This window comes from Brassica oleracea, chromosome C1, assembly GCF_000695525.1.
Source record: "Brassica oleracea var. oleracea cultivar TO1000 chromosome C1, BOL, whole genome shotgun sequence".
Classification (NCBI taxonomy): Eukaryota; Viridiplantae; Streptophyta; class Magnoliopsida; order Brassicales; family Brassicaceae; genus Brassica; species Brassica oleracea.
Genome location: NC_027748.1, coordinates 770,780 through 788,447, shown reverse-complemented (window position 1 = coordinate 788,447; position 17,668 = coordinate 770,780). Strand labels below are relative to the sequence as shown.

Below are 17,668 nucleotides of genomic sequence, written 5' to 3'. Positions count from 1 at the left end.
TGTTATAAATCCATGATATGGATATGTGGATTGCCATTAACCATTAAGGAGGTTTACATCTGACCCGACTATCCGGTCCGTCTACACCCGTCTCCGATCCGTCTACATCCGACCAAGACTAGTCAAGATGAAGACTCATTCAACCGGAGCATTTATGAGCTTTGACCAAGTCTAGATATTTGTAGTCAAATGTATTAAATATGTAGATTCTCTCCTTTGTGTAAACCCTTATGAACCTCCACTATATATTGATAGTGAGAGCTAATGAGAAAGACACAACTTTCACAACAACACTTCTCTCGTATTTCTAACATTCACCAACTTGTTTACTAGTTGATGTTTATGTTCAGAGCCTTATTAAATGGGCTACGTGAAGCCCATACGATTTAATGAGTAAAATGAAATGAAACTGGACCGACGGAGAAAGTCCTAATCAAAAACCTCCTCCTCACCGGCGAAAATGCGAGCTCCGATCTCCGGATTGCTATCTAGATCCATCGGTTTCCTCCACCGCGGTCGTCCTCTATGCGCCGTCGCCGCTTCACCCGAAGCTAGGACGAAGAAGCTCGAGCGAATCGCCGACGACTTGCTCAGTCTCAACAGGATCGAGCTCTACGACTACTCGATCCTCTTCAGCCACAAACTCGGCCTCAACCGCTACGGTTCCGCCGTGTCTTCTCCCGCCGGAGATCTCCCCGCCGATGCATCCGCCTCCGCCGAAACCAAAACCGCCGAGAAAACGGCTTTCGATGTGAAGCTGGAGAAGTTCGAATCCGCTTCGAAGATTAAAGTCATCAAGGAGATCAGAGCGTTCACGGAGCTGGGATTGAAAGAAGCGAAGGAGCTCGTTGAGAAAGCTCCGATCGTTGTGAAGACAGGTGTCACTAAAGAAGAAGCTGAGAAGATGATGGAGAAACTCAAAGCCGTTGGTGCTACTGTTGCTTTGGAATGAATTAGAGTGATTATTTAAGTAACTCTTATGATAAGTTCAGAATCAAACAATATGAAAGTGTGTTTTTACAATATTGCTCTGAGTTTTACTTTTGCTTGCTTGATATGTTTTTTTTTTTTTCTGCATTATATCCTCAATACTGAAATGCCACTCCTATCAGGTAGTAGCTTCTTCATGTAGTACTTTGATCTTCTAGAGAGGTTGATTCTTTGCCTTCTGGTCTCTGGTATGACCTCGATTGAACACTCTTGAAACCCGCGTCTCACGAACCAATCTGCTGTTCTTGTAGTAAGCAGAAACAGCTTCTCTAACCCGAGCGACGAAGCTTTCTTCTCAATGTAATCTGCAGAAACAGATTCGTGTGTGTGTCATTGATGTTTTCTCTAGCTTTTGATAGCTTCAAACAGTCTTACCTAGCAGTTTATCGCCTTGGCCTTGACCGCGGCAATCTGATGCAACGGCAATCGCTGCAACTTCTCCGCATTTGTCTTCAAAGAAGGGAAACAGAGCTGCGCAAGCGATGATCTGACCTTCTCTTTCCACAACCACGAACGATTCCAAAGCTCGCAGTAACTGCACTCAGAGATCAAATCATTAACACCAGAACGATAAAACACTGAGATGGGTAAGTGTTTAATTAACCTCTTCATCGGTTCTGCGAATGAGAATCCCAGATTCCTCCAAGGGTTTGATGATATGTCTAATGCCTGCAAGATCATCCACTTTGGCATCTCTGGTTCCTTCGTACACATCACTGCGGGCAATGCACATAACAGACTTAACAACACTGTAAGAACGATAAAGATCAAAAAACAAATGTGTATACCTAGCAACCATAGTCCCCATCCCATCTCTTTTGAAAAGTTCTAGCAATAGAACTCCACTTATAGTCCCATCCAACAAGTGAACTCTTTTGACTCCACCCTAGAAGCAAAGCAAATGGTCTCTGTTAAAAAACGGTGGCCAATAAGAAACAAGACCAAGGTTTTTCATTAAACACTCACTCTGCAGACAAAAGCAGCAGCAGCCAACTCGGAGAGATAACCGTTTAACCGACTTAGCCTCTCTTCACCACCAATAGCAAAACCTTGCTCACCAGACCACAACCCGTTCCCATTCTCAAACCCAACACCGTTCTGAAAGATTGGAGTGTGGCTTCCGTTTCCCCAAAACGGTGGTCTCCCGTTATGAGGATAGGTATCCTTACCGTTGGTGTTGTTGTTGTTAGGAGGTTCGTGGTAAGTGATGCTTCCATCTCCAACTGCTTTTACATAATTAGCAGCAATGTCGCTTTGTTGCGCCCGTTTCCTCACTAACATATCTGCTTCTTGAAGCGTCAAGAAACTAATCAGATGCCCACTCTCATCAAGTATTGGACCGTCCATTATGCAAATAAGCTTGTCTGCTCCTATAGCTAATGCACAAGCTGTAGCAACCTCATAGGTACTGCCAAAAGTAAAAGGTCTGTCAATTCTAGAAGAGTCTAAATCTTTTTTAAGGTTAAGTAGAGTGAGCATACTTGCAATTCAAGACTTCTCCGGAGCTCGAGTGGCCCAGATTCCTCAACAAAACTACAGAACCACCGTCAAGCCTCTCACAAATCCGGTCTACATCTATCTTCTTCACTTCACCCGTCGCTCCAAAGTCAACACCATCAACAACACCTCTTCTCTGCACCACATCAACAACAAGACAATCAGTCATAGAAACCGAATATAATGAACAAAATCAAGAAAGTGGAAAAAAACTCACTTTTGCTGCAAAGAAGTTACCAGTATCAACCCTGACACCTATATCATGTAAGCGACTACTATCACCATGCCTACGGATATTGCAAATGGAAGGTCCAGGAGATAGTTTGGCCTCGAGCATCACTGATATTGCTCCAGCAGCTTCCTTAGCAGCCTGCAAAGATGCTTCATCCGTTACTCTGTAACGTCCCACATATGTAGCCTCGCGTCCTGCAACTCACTTATTAGGCTCCTAATTGAACAAAACTAGATTCAAGGTTATCTATTTCTGACCTCTCTCAGACAAAAGCTGGTCGATTTGCTCTTGAGTTCCAGGGACTAGGACAAATCTTATCCCCAAATGATGAAGAAACGCAATGTCCTGCACACAGCTTTCACTGAGACAAACAGTCGAACACCTTGTGTGCTTTCTTTTACATAAATAGTATGAGGGAAAAAACAGAAGAAACCTTTAAAATGGGGTCACAGTAAGGGCCGTTAATGATCTCGCCGGAGATAACAACGACGAAGGTGCAGCCGCGGTGGGCCCATAGATAAGGCCAAGCTTCACGGAACCAACGCACGAACTCTTTGTCGTCTACTGGATGCTCAGCCTCCACATCGCCGCCTGCACTCGCCGCGTAGTCGTACATATTGCATTTCGCCGCCAGATGAGATACAGAACCAACCGGTTTAAACCATCGAGGGATAAACCGGATTTTGCTAGGTTTGAGCTTATTGTTCGGTTTGAAAGACGAAGATTCGGTTCTTGTTTGGCGAAATTGAAAAGGAGCGTAGAAGTTTGAAGAAGAAGCAGAACCCAACAATGCTCCTCGCTCCATTCTCTTTAGGAAAATTCAACTAAATTTTCAAAAAAAAAGAACTAAACAGACAGGAGACGGCGGTCTATAGTCGGAGATGGCGGCGGTAGTTGCCAGATTCTTTTAAATGTCTGGTCGTGAGAGTTTTGTGTCTTTACGTGGGGTCAATGTTGTTCGATTCCGGTTAATGAAATGATGGGAAGTTGGTTCAACCGGTCACTCCTGCAGTATAACCAATCTCGGTCTGCATCTTAGTCAAAATGGGCTTTTAGTGAATGTTTTGGAGTGCTCTACTGGGCTAAACCCATTTAAAGTCACCAGATTGGGCTTATAAGGAATGTTTTAAAGTTAACCCCCTTTAAACCCATTTAAATTGTCACTACAGTAGGGTTTTGAGGAATGTTTTAATGTTAAGATTGCATAAACCCCCTAAACCCATTTAAAGTGTTACTAAAGTGGGCTCTGAGGAATGTTTTGTAAATTGTTACTCTTTTCCTTACGCCAAACATGACATGACGTGATCCTGACGAAAGAGTGTCAAGTTACAATCGTCACAGTATATATATTTTGGGATTACGTACCGACATAAAACTAAAAGGTGGAAAATAACAAGCCAGAGAGAACACGAATATCTCTCGGTTATCCGAATCAAGTAAAAGTATATAATATTCCCACGAGACACCTAAAGATGCTCACTCCTGCACGGTAGATATTTTACTGTTAGGTCTTTTCATTTATGCAAATCATACATAGACAATTCACTATGTATGTTTTTATTTTACTGAAACACTTCACTATGTATGTTGCGATGAAGTCACTATAAATCCCTCTTTTCCCTTCAAATACTCAAGAAAGCATTGCATGATGAATTGTTGATTCGTGTTAGATAGCATTTTCATGTAGTTTATATCAGAAATTTTATCTATTTTCGTATAATTTCGTGCCAAATACCTTAAATTATTTTATAAATCATAAAACCTCCAGAGAGAGGGAAAAAAAAAACATTATTGTACGAGTTGTTTGTTAATCGAATTCGATGTTTTCCAAATTCCTCGTACGGCAAAACGTAGAAATTAAATTGCTTTGGACCAAACTAAAACAAACAGAAAATAAAAGGGGCCCCACGGTAATATGCAAACAAAAAAACAAGTGGTCCAAATTTGAAAAGATATAAAAATATCAAACGAGAAATATAATAAACAAGTGGTTTCAGAGCCTCCATCGTCGTCCTCGTCTTCCATTTTTCCTTTTACTCTCTTTCTCGTTTTCTCGCTTTAACATAACAAAATAGAATCTCTCTCTCTCTCTCTCTCTCTCTCTCTCTCTCGCCATAAGATCTATTTTGATCCACTTTCATTCTCTCCCTCTCTCTCTCTCTATTGCTCGTTGTGATCTCCTTCTCTCCAAGTCTTGACGAATCGAACAACACCCTTCTGGATTCAGGTAATCTTCTCTCGATTTCCTTAAAACCCTCTTTATATTTAACCTTATTTCGATCAAAAGTACGATCCTTTCCCTTTCTGAATCAGCTCCTAGTTCTTGGGAAAGTTTCAAGATTTTAGCATAAAGCATCCGTCTTTGAATCAGATTTTACATCTGTTTTTTTTGGTTGAATTGATCTAATCTCAGAGACAAAAATGGGTGGCGAGGCAGAGGTCAAGGAGCGTTTACAACCCAAAGGGAAGAGACTCTGGCAGAAAGTGAAGTATCAGCTCGTGGAGTATCACGCATTGCCTGCTTACCTCAGAGACAACGAGTACATCCTCGGCCACTACCGTTCCGAATGGCCCATCAAACAGATCCTCCTCAGCATCTTCACTATCCACAACGAGACCTTGAACGTCTGGACGTAAGTATTGGATCAAAGCCTTCTTGTCTTTAAACGTTGAGAATCTTGAATTTTGGGGAATTTTTGCAGGCACTTGATTGGGTTTTTCCTGTTTCTAGCGCTTACTATATACACAGCTACCAAAGTCCCCAGCGTTGTGGATCTTCACTCTCTTCAGCACCGTTTACCTGATGTCCTGAGGAAAACGGATCTTCACAAACTTCACTCTGATTTAATGTCTCGCCTTCCTTCTAGTCCTTCTAAGTGGCATGTCATGGAGCTGCTCTATAACTGTCTCCCTGAAAGATTCTCTCATGGCAACTCCACCGACATGTGTGTCCTGGTAATCAAAATACTAAAAAAACACAATCTTTCTTGTTTATTGCAGAAGATATGAACAGTGTTCTAAAATGGGGCCTAGGCGTCTGCTTAGGCGGCGTTTTCATGTTCTATCGTGTTTTATGTGAATTTATATAGTTCGGAAGCATAATAGTGTTCAGGAGGCGTTTACGGTAGTTGACGGGGTGCCCTTTTCATGTTATATCATGTTTTATATGAATTTATATAGTTAGGATTAGTATTTTAAAAATCGGTCTAGGCAGAGCCTAACCCGCATAGTCGACAAATCAGGTATGAGAGACACAATTTTTTAACTGACTTTTTCAAAAAATCAGCCTTGATGCCTGCCTAAACAATAATCCTCTATACGACGTCTAACCACCACCTAGCGATTTTTAGAAAATTGGTTCGGAGACATAATAGCATTTAAACGGACATTATATGAATTTTAAATATTAATATTCAAAAAGTTAAACTATTATTATCTCAAAAAGTTAAACTATTATTATCTTTTTCTTTGTAAATTGCATTGCAGCATTCTGTGAAGGAAGATCTTGCAAACATGATAGCTCCTTTAATCTTCAGACCAATCACCAGATGGCCCTTCTACGCATTTCTAGGCGGCGCTATGTTCTGTCTATTAGCAAGCAGCACCTGCCACCTCCTCTCCTGTCACTCAGAGCGTGTCTCTTACATAATGCTAAGGCTTGACTACGCTGGAATCGCAGCTCTGATCTCCACTTCCTTCTACCCACCTGTCTACTACTCCTTCATGTGCGATCCATTCTTCTGCAACCTCTACTTAGGATTCATAACGATCTTGGGAATCTCCACGGTGCTCGTCTCGCTCTTACCTGTGTTCCAGAGCCCTGAGTTTCGCGTTGTGAGGGCCTCTCTTTTCTTTGGAATGGGATTCTCTGGAGCTGCACCGATACTTCACAAGCTGATCATCTTTTGGGACCAGCCTGAGGCGCTTCACACGACGGGTTATGAGGTTTTGATGGGGTTGCTTTACGGATTGGGAGCTTTGGTTTATGCGACTAGGATTCCTGAGAGATGGATGCCTGGTAAGTTTGATATAGCTGGACATAGCCATCAGTTGTTTCATGTTTTGGTGGTTGCTGGTGCGTTTACGCATTATAGAGCTGGGCTTGTGTATCTCAAGTGGAGAGACATTGAAGGATGTTAAATTTGATGATTTTAATCTTCTTTTTGTAGCTTCACGAAAAAGTTGGATTGTGTAAAGTCTATGTGTAAGCAAATGTTTTTTTTTTTAATTTACCCTTGATCCTAACCCTAACACATAGGGCCGGTCATGTGTAAAACAAGATGAAACATTGGCCTCGAACCCTCAATTTTTTTGAAGAAAATTGCATAAACTTGCTCCAAAATCTTTGAAACATAAGCAAGTTTGTAATAAAACAAATGCAAGTTTGTAATAAAATAAATTTTTATTGAAATCTTTACTAAATCGTTATAGCTCCAAAATCTCAGGATTCGCCATGCCAACACAAAACTCTAACACTAGATGGTTCACTCGACTCAATGCTTTGCACCATATAGAACCTTAATGAATCGCAATAAGAAGAAGGAGAAAGAGTCGATGAGGGAGGATCTTGGAAAGTTTTTAGAGGGTTTGAAATAATGTCTTAACAACACAGGGTTTTAATCATGTTAGATTGGCGGGTTGTGGTGATCACTGGAAAGGCCCAAAATGTTAATGTGTTACGTGAGGTTAAAGCCAACCTTGGGTTTTTATTGTTTGGGCCAAACTTGCCAATATAAAGGCCCTATGCAATACAGGCCACACCATGAAGAACTCGAACATCACAGATTCACAGGTGGTGGTCTATTTCATTTTGTTTGTTCTCGGCCTATGATGGAACTACGCATGGGAAACAAAAATCTCAAACGATCTCACGAGAAACCGGCCGACCTTAAAGTTGTAAAGCAAAAGAACAGTAGACACGTAACAATATGCATAAATAATATTTGACCATATGCATGCATGGACATACACGAAGCACATTGTCCGTATAAAATAACCGAGCTATAATCAAGGAGAACCCTAAATACCAAATGACGAGACGCGCAAAATCTCAACGAACAACCCACCACAGACATAGAAAGCAAAAAGACATTTCTAAAAAGCCATAATTAGTGGATTCGTTACGTTGCTTTGCATCCATTAACTCATACGTAAACACGCACACAAATAAAATAAAAATATGTATTCTGGATATGAAGCTGACGTTGGAAGGTGACAAAAACCTACAACATTAAAAACAGAAATAGTTGCTGTTACAACTTCTCATAGTAATGTAGAAACAATTTGTTGCAATAGAGCGCAGAACTTTAAGATTGATTTAAGCAAAAAAAATAAAAATAAAAATTGATTGATATATATTTAGAATTTTATAAACGTCATATATTTACAACTAAATAGATGTTGTCAAATAGTACAATTTAAAGGGAAAGAGTGTTGCATGTTAACATCCATTTCCAAATATGACTTAGCGACACGTTAAGTTTTGTACCAATTTACAAAGTTGTCGTTATATTGCTCATTTTCAGTAGTGGTGAATAACTTTCTATGCGTAAATTTTGATAATTCTATAAAAGATAGATCTTACTTTAATAAGTGTTTGCCTGCCCCTCGACTTTAATAAAATATTTAATTAAACTTTATATAAAATATGACCTAACCTGTATCCGTCGGCTTATAACATATAGACAGGCGGTGTACGTATCCAGATTATATACGCATCCAGATTATATACGCATCGAAACTGATACCCCTCAGTTTTTTAATATAAATTAAAAAATTTATGTTCCAATTATATATAAGTTTAAAAATTTATGTTCCAATTATATATATGATGTTTTCGGTTTTCTACGTAAAATCTATTAATATTTAATATTATATGATTAATGATGATATACTTTCTACTTTATTATTGATTGATTTGTAGTTAGGTAAATAATTAATGATGTTTTTGTTTAGAAAATATAAAAAATTAATAAATTTCTTAATCTATGTGCACATTTCTAAAACGGCTTATATTAAAAAACTGAGGGTTAAGTCTTTTCCTCAATCAAAAGAGAAGTTCGTTGATTAACGGAAGGGTAACGAATAATGTATTCTGAATGATTCGCAATATCGCATGTACATTATTTGAATTATATCCAAGAAAGTACTTATAAAATTTTCCAGATGCCAATAATATATAAAGAACTATCGATGGAAGTATATAGTTTTCTATTATTTTTGATGGGAGGTTTTAAGTTTAGAGGTTTGTATTAAATGTAGTAACCCCATTTCTCTTCATAATAGCCGACATATGTATATGTGCAATGTAATGTTGATTCATACTATAAAAAAAATGAAATTGGGACATTGTTGAAAAAGCTAATATCTAAAGCTTTATTATTTGAAAAAGCTAATATGTGAAAAATGAAATCGGGACATTAAAGTTTGATTTCACATGAGACCGAACTAAGACTTATAATGTACAGATTCACATAATCGTATAACGATATATATTTATATATATGCACTGGAACATCGATCTCGATATAAATTAAATTGGAATTATTAAAAAGCCATTATATGAAGCTCTTTTTACTGGACACTAAAGTTTGATTTCACATGAACCTAGCATGAGACTGGCTAATTAGAAAAGTATATTTGTATATATGATGTCTTTTATACTTTATTATATACGTATGATCAAAAGCATGTGGCTGGTGCTCCACATATACTTTTTAATCCTAAATTAGCTAACTAAAGTTAATCAGTTTTCTGATATAATTATAATAAATGGTTATAGTTCAACAATTAAAAACATATGTTGATCATTGTAAATGATTTTTTTCTTAAATAATTTAAAAACTTATTGTGTGATCTAATAAGCACAAAATTTCCATCCTCGTTAATTATTTTTGCCTTACAACAAACAACAGAAATTAGAACGTTCTTAAATGAAAGCTACTGCAATATATATATATATACGTGTGTGTGACAATATGAAGTGATATGATGCATTTTAACCATAATACAATTCAGCGTTAAAATTAGTGATTCTCTTTATGTATTATTTGAGATTAGAATTTCATTATGATGTCTTTCCATTTTTTCTTATGCCGAAACCTTGGAATCAGAGACCCGCCAAAGCACGAAAGCCAAAATCTTTCTCTTGTATACGTCATTAGTCCGATCCTTTGTAGAAACTACCCGTAATAACAAACTCTTGGTTTTCTTGGGTTCTCAATATTTCTATTGAATCAACTAAACCTAATAATAATCTAGCTCTAAATTTTCTATATACATTGGTAGATTATTAACTTCTCACATTTCACTGTTCTCAATATTTCTTCTGAATTACCAACTAAACTTAAAAATCTCAAAATTTCTATATACTTTGAATCGGCATATTGATGGTTTATCATTCAATGTTACCTTATAGCAAGCAAGTATATACTTTTGGTCGTAGGTTATAGCCTTATAGGGTTCTTTACATAAAAGTATTGGTCTCATATCTCATGCAAAGCACCAGTTGGGTTCAGTTTATGTGAAAGTGTTCCTTAGATTCTCTATTTCTTTTCGGTTTAATTATTTTTACTCCACTCTTTGTCTACTTTTTTTCTTTCTTTTGTAGATTGAAATGATGATTCTAGTCCCTCTTCAGTGTCCATCCCGTGTAAAAAGAAATCAAGAAGATTTCTTTTTCTTTTTTTTTAAGAAAGATGACTAAACAGTGAACATCCAAGAACCAACTCTATCGTGGCTGTCAGTATCATAACAAGTTTACGTTCACAAAAAAAAATATAGGGGGGTTTCTGGATTTGAAGAAAGAAAAAGAGTTGATTGTGATAATATCTTGTATATAAAAATTCCTTATTTGACAAAAAAAAAATCCTTATATGTTGAAGTAATTAGAAACCCATGGCTGCAGTGAAAAAATGTTCATTAGAGAGAAATAAAAATGAATTATGATCAAATAAATAGATTGGACTACTTGGGTAATGTTTTCCTTAATGAATATAATATTTTAAATTAAAGTGTATGTTCAACATTTTTTCCTGCCGACTACTGGAGCCACAATAAACAATCCCAAATAAAATCAGACGAAGTATTCAATTTCAATTTGAAAGGTATACCTTTTCTAGAAATATAACAAAATCTCATTTACAATTAGGTCTGTATAGATATTAGAACGTGTAAAATGTGGATTGTTAACTTCATCACCAAGCTATTACATACATTTGGTTTATTTGAAAATTCAAAATTTCTATAAAACAAACGATTGCTATATGGACCTCAAACGAGCAATGGTGCCCCACAAAATATTTAATGCTTTTACAAAAGTTGGCTCCAAAAATTAAAATTGCAAGTTTCTAACCCCACCATAGTGCAAGATGACTCAAAAGCTGTTAATACGGTTGGTATACGGTTATATACAGTATTTACATATGACTAAAATACCCCTCTTTGTTTGCCCATAAATATCAGCCTCCAACAATGCAATTCTTCCCTTTTCCCCCGCTAATCACTCATCTCTCTATTAGAAAAAAATAAGCAATTATGTTGTCCACAGTACCGGCAATTTCCTTCTTGGAACCGGGGACGGTTAATCACTTTTCAGGTTTCCAAACCGGATTCACTCCTTGGGAGGGGGACTGCTTTGATCTCCTTTCCATGAACCATTTTTTTATTGAACCGGCCGTTCCCAGCCCTTGTTATGGTGAATCCGACTCTGGTCTCGTTAGAACTAATTCTGGTTTTGATGATATTAAAACCGGTTCTGACGAATCTTGTGCCGGTTTCACCAAACCCGGTTTTGACGACACCGTCAGTTCACAGGGCCTACTGTGCACTCAAGGAGACAAACTGGACCCGGATGACCCAAAACAATGGACAGCCATCGCGAATTTTGAACCGGGCGAGAAGAAGCATAACCGGAATAAGCTGATTCAACCGGAGATGACCGACGAGAGGAAAAGAAAGAGAATGGAGTCAAACCGGGAATCAGCGAGACGGTCAAGAATGCGTAGACAGAGTCACATTGATAACTTAAGGAACCAGGTAAATCAGCTCGATCTGGAAAACCGTGAGCTCGGGAACCGGCTCCGGTTAGTTATATACCACCTTCAACAAGTGAACACGGACAATAACCGGCTCGTGACGGAACAAGAGATGCTCCGGTTAAGATTCTCGGAGATGAGGCGGATTCTGATTCTCAGACAACTTCAACAACAACAACAGTGGGAACTCAATAACAGGAGAATGATCATGTCTGAACAAAACCCATCTACGATCATATGATTAAGTAAATAAAAGATTTGAAAATCTTGAACACTAAGATCAAAGAAAAAAATATCCCTCTATGTATATGAAAGGTTAGGAAGAGAAAATGATAGTTTTCGAATTTTCCTTTCTATTTTGCAACTCTCTGAGAGAAGAATGAAAAAACTTTTTTTTTGTTGCACTATCATAGGAATATATAGTGGTCATGGTATTGTAAATAACTCAAAGAGTTATCAAATTATTGCAATGATATAATATTATTCGTACTTAGTGGAAAGCTTTTGTGCGCACTAACATGACATCAACGCCAATGGCCCAATGGCCAATGAGGCTCATTATGTTAAAGTAAGCATTTACTATTATTTGTATTATTATTAAGTTAAAGCGCTAAAGTATTGAACCAGCCAACATAAAAATTTAAAAGGTTTTTTTTTTTGTCAACATTTAAAAGTTAAAACCCCTGTTCTGAAAATCGGCCATGCCTAGGCGGTCGCCGTCACTCTTCGGTTTCGATTTATGCCAAATTGGTTAAAAAATTCGGATATCCGATTTTCTCCGCCTATACCGTCTAAATGACCGCCTAGGCGGCCGCCTATTCTATTTTTTTAAATTATTTTTTTTATTTTTTATTTTATTTTTAATAATATTTTTATCTATTTATTTGATCTAAAATTTTATAAATATCATTTATATTCATAATTTTGATGAAAATTACACTATATTAAGTTTATATATTTTATTTGTGTGTTTTATACAATCTTAAACATGAAAATGTATTAATGTTATACACAATTAAAAATTAACATGTTTTATAATATAGTAAACAATCTAAAAATTCTGCTCCGTATAATTTTTGATTAATTTCTGATTTTCTCTTTAGGCGCTAGGTCCAACCCGACCGCCCGACTAGCGCTTCCAACCCGACCGTCTGACTAGCGCTCCCGAACATGGGTTAAAACAAGCCATCTCAAATTCCCAATGCTAATTAAATTTTATCACCACTAAATAGATACCAATCAATCTGCCAACCATCACTAGTTCACTACTCATATCGGCCCAAAAACTGCTTGATCTTGCACTCGGCCCAAACTATTCTTCTTCTAGGCTTTGGGCCTTTGCCTTTGCCTTCGAATGGTCTTGTTGGTTTCATTTGTTGTCACAATTACAGAGCAAGAAAACCCTAGTTTGGATCAGACCTAAGGAATCAAAGGTATTTTAACTTAAGAATCAAGACGGTTATTATATTAGGTTATCATTAAGAAATCCAAAACGAAGAACAAAAAGAAGAGCAATGCACCAAGAAACAAATTAAAAAAAAAAAAAAAAAAAAGACAGCCCGCTCATGACTAGTTTCAGGTTGTGTAATGAAAGTAGTCAACATTGTTGTTTCTGTTGTTGTCCGCAATGGGGCTGGTTACAGAGCTGCTGTTAGAAAGCGAGCAAAACGTGGACTTCTGCAAAACCCCTGTAGGAGAAGATCCCAACGTGGGACTACTCGTTGTGCTGTTAAGTACTTCCCCTAAAGGACCTCCTAAGGAGTTCCCCCATGAGATTGGTATCCACGTATTCACCTTTCTCGCAGACTCCAGTGTCTCCTGCTGGCTTTGGATCGGTAAGTCTAGCCTGAGAGGCGAGAGTGCGGTTTTGTCTTGAGCGGTGGAGGAAGGAGATGATGATGCAACTGGAATTGACATTGAAAGCTGCGTCCAATCAGATTTCAGCTCTTCAGGCCAAGAGCTCTGGTTGTGATGATTCCCCGAAGGCTTCTCTTGGTTGCTGCTAAAGTCTAGGTACGACGACGTGAGCAATGAAGGAGAGGTCACGTGACCAAACCCAAAAGGGCTGTTGTCGTTGTTTCTCTGTTCCTTGGGTTGCAAGTTAACGTTGGATGGATATATCACATTCTGGACTCTGTTTTTTTGCAATAATAATATGTAAGCAAGCTATTAACAACATGCCAAAGTATTGAAAAGATACGTTATGTATATATATATACCTGTTGCTAGGTATTTGTGATGCAGTGTTACGCGATGCAACCGCTTTGGACGCAGCGGTTTGGCCAGGTTGGACTTCCACAGGCTTTCTTGAACGGTGACGGCCTCTGTTGATGTGTCTTTCGCAGTACTTCTGTTCAGGAACAGCGTCTTTTGAGCACCGCCATTTCTTACCGTCTGTTCTACGGCATCTCCCTGGCTCAGGATCCATTTTACCTCCTGCGAAACCTAGATGGAATGTTCCCCATCCAACTGCACAACAGCCAGAGATTAAAAAAAAAAACATTTGTTGAACTCACTAACCAAAGTTTTAAAAGACTTTTCAACCAAAATGATATTAGAGAAAACACTCTAAGGGCTGTGTTATGAAAGACACAAGCATTGGCCACAAATCTTGAAAGGAGTAAAGAGCTTACAGGAACTGGGAGGAAATGATCTATAAGGGTAAAAGGACTTTTGGATAGAGATGAGCAAACTAGAAGGAACAGGGACATTGGCTGTGATATACTTATAGATCAAGGCCTGTTGCTCTAACTCAGCCCATTGAGTCAATGTAAAAGGCCCTTTCCCTTGCATGCTCATCATCATTCCACCAGAACCATATCCTCCTGCCAGCATTCCACACAAAAATGTGATTAAAAAAAAAAAAATCAAATCAAAGCTTTTAACAGTTTTACATAAAACCCATTTCACCAAATCCAATCTGAACCCAAACCCATGTTTTTGTTTTTCAGAAAAACATAATAATAATTAAAAAAAAAAAATACCTCCTGAGCTTCTACAATAAGGAGGTGGAAGCTGGTGAAGAAACGGCGAGAGAGAGTTCTTGTTGTTATCCAAACCGACGTATTTACTGAAGTCGAAAGCTTCTGGTTTATCTGAGAAGCTAAGCATGTGTTCTTGCCGGCGAGAGTCAGAGGAGAGAAGAGAAGCAGATCTTGTAAGAGGAATGCCTTGATGAAACGACATTGGTCTGCTATAAGCTGCGTAAGAGGAAGGCAAGTGTTTGTCTTCAGCTATTGTTCTAGCTAGCTTCGAGCTTTGTTGCAAGCAATCCTCACCGTCGAATCCGGATCTGTCTTGTTTGGATCCTCTAAGCTCTTTTAGACCCGGTGACCCGTTAACATTGCCAGTTACCGACCCAAGATCCATTTAAAAAGCTATAAGAACTAATAAAAAAGAAGCTAGATAATGACTTGAGAGAGACTTGCCATAGGAGGTTGAGCGAAGCTCAAGAAGATGAGAGATGGGGAGAAGAACGAGGCGGAAGTGTAACGTTTGTGTATACTATTAGAGATTTTTTAATGTGAGAGAGATATTATTATTTTTTATAAATGAAAAAAATAGTAATACTTTAAAATAATTGGTTGAGAGAGATGAAGCTTTGGGAGGAGACAAGAATGGTGTACCTAAAAAAAACACATTCCGGATCTCGGACATGTTACAACATATATATCCATGCTTTTTATTATTAACCTTGCTTTATATTCTTCTTCTTTGTTTAGTTCTTTTGCTTCAAGGGTACAAAAAACTTTAGCTTATAATTTCCTCCGTTGGGACTGGGAGTATTATTACAAGTAATTTATATGGAGTATATATATCGACGTTGGTTAAATATTTAATATCCGAGTTGAAGTCTTAAGTTTTGTACAACATGGTCCCAAATCTCATCATTTAAGTATGGTCGTAGTTTCTCTGTTTGAACGTAAGATGTTCAACAATGTAGGCTATTTGAAGTATTGGGACATTTTTCCCAATTTGTATGCGATTTATTTATTGGGTTTTTATTTTGGTTTTTACTTAATTTTCTTCGATTGTGATCTATATGCATGCTAGCTGTAACGGTGTTGAAAAAAGGAAAAAGTAGCTGTAACCTGTGGATTTATTAGATAGTTTTGGTAACATTCGTAGGAAGTTATTTATGATTTATAAAACAAAGTAACATTGTCTATATGATGTATACTTAAGAGTGTTGTAATTCTTTTTTTTTTTGGGTAAAAGAGTGTTGTAATTCTGAACCGTAAATTTGTGATGGAGCTTCACTAGAATTTGAAGAAGGAAACAAAGGGTATACTTTGAGTGGGATTTACAATACATATGTATAATGTGTATCTAATACACTTTAAGAAAGATCTGTTGGCATCAGTGATATTTTTAAATCTATGAAAAAAAATTTGTCCTATTCAAGTAATGAATAATAGAATTGAGTGGAGTACCAAATATTTACCAAGAATCACGTGGTTCCAATGATATTTTTGGACCATCTTTGTCTTCGCCTTGATGATTTTGGTTATATGGAGTGGGCCACTTTATTCTTGATACAATGTATTGAGTGATATTAACATCAACCGTGACTGACTACTACATGTTCGGACACTAGGTGTAACTAAGCAAAAAAGTATAACCTTGTTTGATTAACGGGGCTAGTAAGCGTTTTTGGGTCGACCATGAAAGTACTACGATAACGTTACAAATTATCAAAGTTTACGTATAGCTAAAATAATTTATTTACTACTTTAGCAATATATAATTATGAGACGTTGTGTCCAAGCTTGCATAAGCAATTTGAACAGCATACTTCTTTAATTTATATCTCATGAGATAATATAGAGGATTAACACGAATACAAGTGCTATCTATGTATACACATATGATGTAAAATAGATGTCTATTGAATGGTAAAAATAGTTTAATCAGTGCAAATCAAACAGATTATTCAAATCGAATGGGATAAGTGCAAATTTCTTTAATATATCATCATAGGAGGTGCGTAAGAGCATATTTATCTCTAAAACCCATTTGGGTTTTTTTTTTCCCTGATTTAAAAAAAAAAAAAAACGAACCAATCGTAGGCTACCACGTGTCAGTGGGATCCGCGAACAGTGTAAGAGGCATTCTTTATTTCGTGACTTTTGACAACGTTTCTTGTTTCTTGTTGTTTTATGGGACTCACACCGACTTTTTTGTTAAAAATCCTCCCTAAAGACCTCCGATAAAGATGCTATAAGATTGTCGCTTTGGTTGAACTCTGGTTTAACAAATGTACAAATAAGAAGCACAGAAAAGTAGAGAAGCACAAGACTAGTTGAGAATTCGGCTGCAACAACTAACAACCGACAACGATTTCGGAGTTCACTATAACTTGAGGCTACGAGTGATTATCTTGAGAGAATGTCAAAACAAAAACAAAAAAAAAACATATATAAACAGTAATAGTTTGGAAATATTATTAGATCATGATATATGGTAGGAACTTTTGTGAACTTACATTCACATCCAAAGTTTGCAGTTGAATTGGCCATTGCAATTTATTATAAGTTCGAGATCAGTTGAATTATTTCGAGAAAGAAAAAGGAAATGCATATGAGAATATTGACGCAGCTTATGGAGAAAGTTGAATTTAATAATGGAAATAGATAGAGTGTTTTACTACCAATACCATCCGACAAGAAACGTATATGTTAGTTAAAAGCTTTGCTTGAATGTCCTAAAGGGAAACTAACTCCTCACAATAAAGTCACGAGTGGTGCGCATGCATCGATGATGTAAATAATCACTAGTTCAGCACACATACGATTACAAATTAACATTTGATCGAGTTTACGTTAACCATAAAATTCTGTGACATCGTTATTTGCATTACTCCATTTTCACACTATTTAATTTGTAAGATTAACGATAAAACGTGCAATCCCAG

The 17,668-nt window shown here is 37.3% G+C and overlaps 5 protein-coding genes across 5 annotated transcripts; 3 read left to right on the top strand and 2 right to left on the bottom strand.

Annotated features, from left to right (window-relative positions):
• The first annotated feature begins 377 nt into the window (after nt 1–377).
• On the top strand, nt 378–1,061 carry LOC106313228 (50S ribosomal protein L7/L12-like). Its single transcript, XM_013750989.1, has one exon. It carries the CDS (start codon nt 461–463, stop codon nt 950–952), a length of 492 nt encoding a protein of 163 aa, XP_013606443.1. The 5' UTR covers nt 378–460; the 3' UTR covers nt 953–1,061.
• LOC106313218 (probable amino-acid acetyltransferase NAGS2, chloroplastic) lies at nt 984–3,654 on the bottom strand. The gene is made up of 9 exons (XM_013750978.1): nt 3,153–3,654; nt 2,977–3,064; nt 2,705–2,913; nt 2,472–2,623; nt 1,957–2,398; nt 1,779–1,876; nt 1,595–1,706; nt 1,366–1,525; nt 984–1,295 (listed from the first exon to the last, which is right to left on the bottom strand). The coding sequence occupies exons 1-9, from the start codon at nt 3,522–3,524 to the stop codon at nt 1,078–1,080; spliced, it is 1,851 nt and encodes a 616-aa protein (XP_013606432.1). The 5' UTR covers nt 3,525–3,654; the 3' UTR covers nt 984–1,077.
• Nucleotides 3,655–4,718: 1,064 nt separating this feature from the next.
• On the top strand, nt 4,719–7,027 carry LOC106336511 (heptahelical transmembrane protein 4). Its single transcript, XM_013775378.1, has 4 exons — nt 4,719–4,946; nt 5,133–5,352; nt 5,422–5,674; nt 6,206–7,027. Exons 2-4 carry the CDS (start codon nt 5,141–5,143, stop codon nt 6,857–6,859), a joined length of 1,119 nt encoding a protein of 372 aa, XP_013630832.1. The 5' UTR covers nt 4,719–4,946; nt 5,133–5,140; the 3' UTR covers nt 6,860–7,027.
• A 3,980-nt stretch (nt 7,028–11,007) lies between these two features.
• Nucleotides 11,008–12,147, top strand: LOC106343479 (light-inducible protein CPRF3-like). The gene has a single exon (XM_013782711.1). It carries the CDS (start codon nt 11,255–11,257, stop codon nt 11,993–11,995), a length of 741 nt encoding a protein of 246 aa, XP_013638165.1. The 5' UTR covers nt 11,008–11,254; the 3' UTR covers nt 11,996–12,147.
• Nucleotides 12,148–13,217: 1,070 nt separating this feature from the next.
• On the bottom strand, nt 13,218–15,123 carry LOC106327972 (growth-regulating factor 2-like). Its single transcript, XM_013766309.1, has 4 exons — nt 14,739–15,123; nt 14,388–14,579; nt 13,974–14,223; nt 13,218–13,888 (listed from the first exon to the last, which is right to left on the bottom strand). The coding sequence occupies exons 1-4, from the start codon at nt 15,121–15,123 to the stop codon at nt 13,330–13,332; spliced, it is 1,386 nt and encodes a 461-aa protein (XP_013621763.1). The 3' UTR covers nt 13,218–13,329.
• Nucleotides 15,124–17,668: the final 2,545 nt, after the last annotated feature.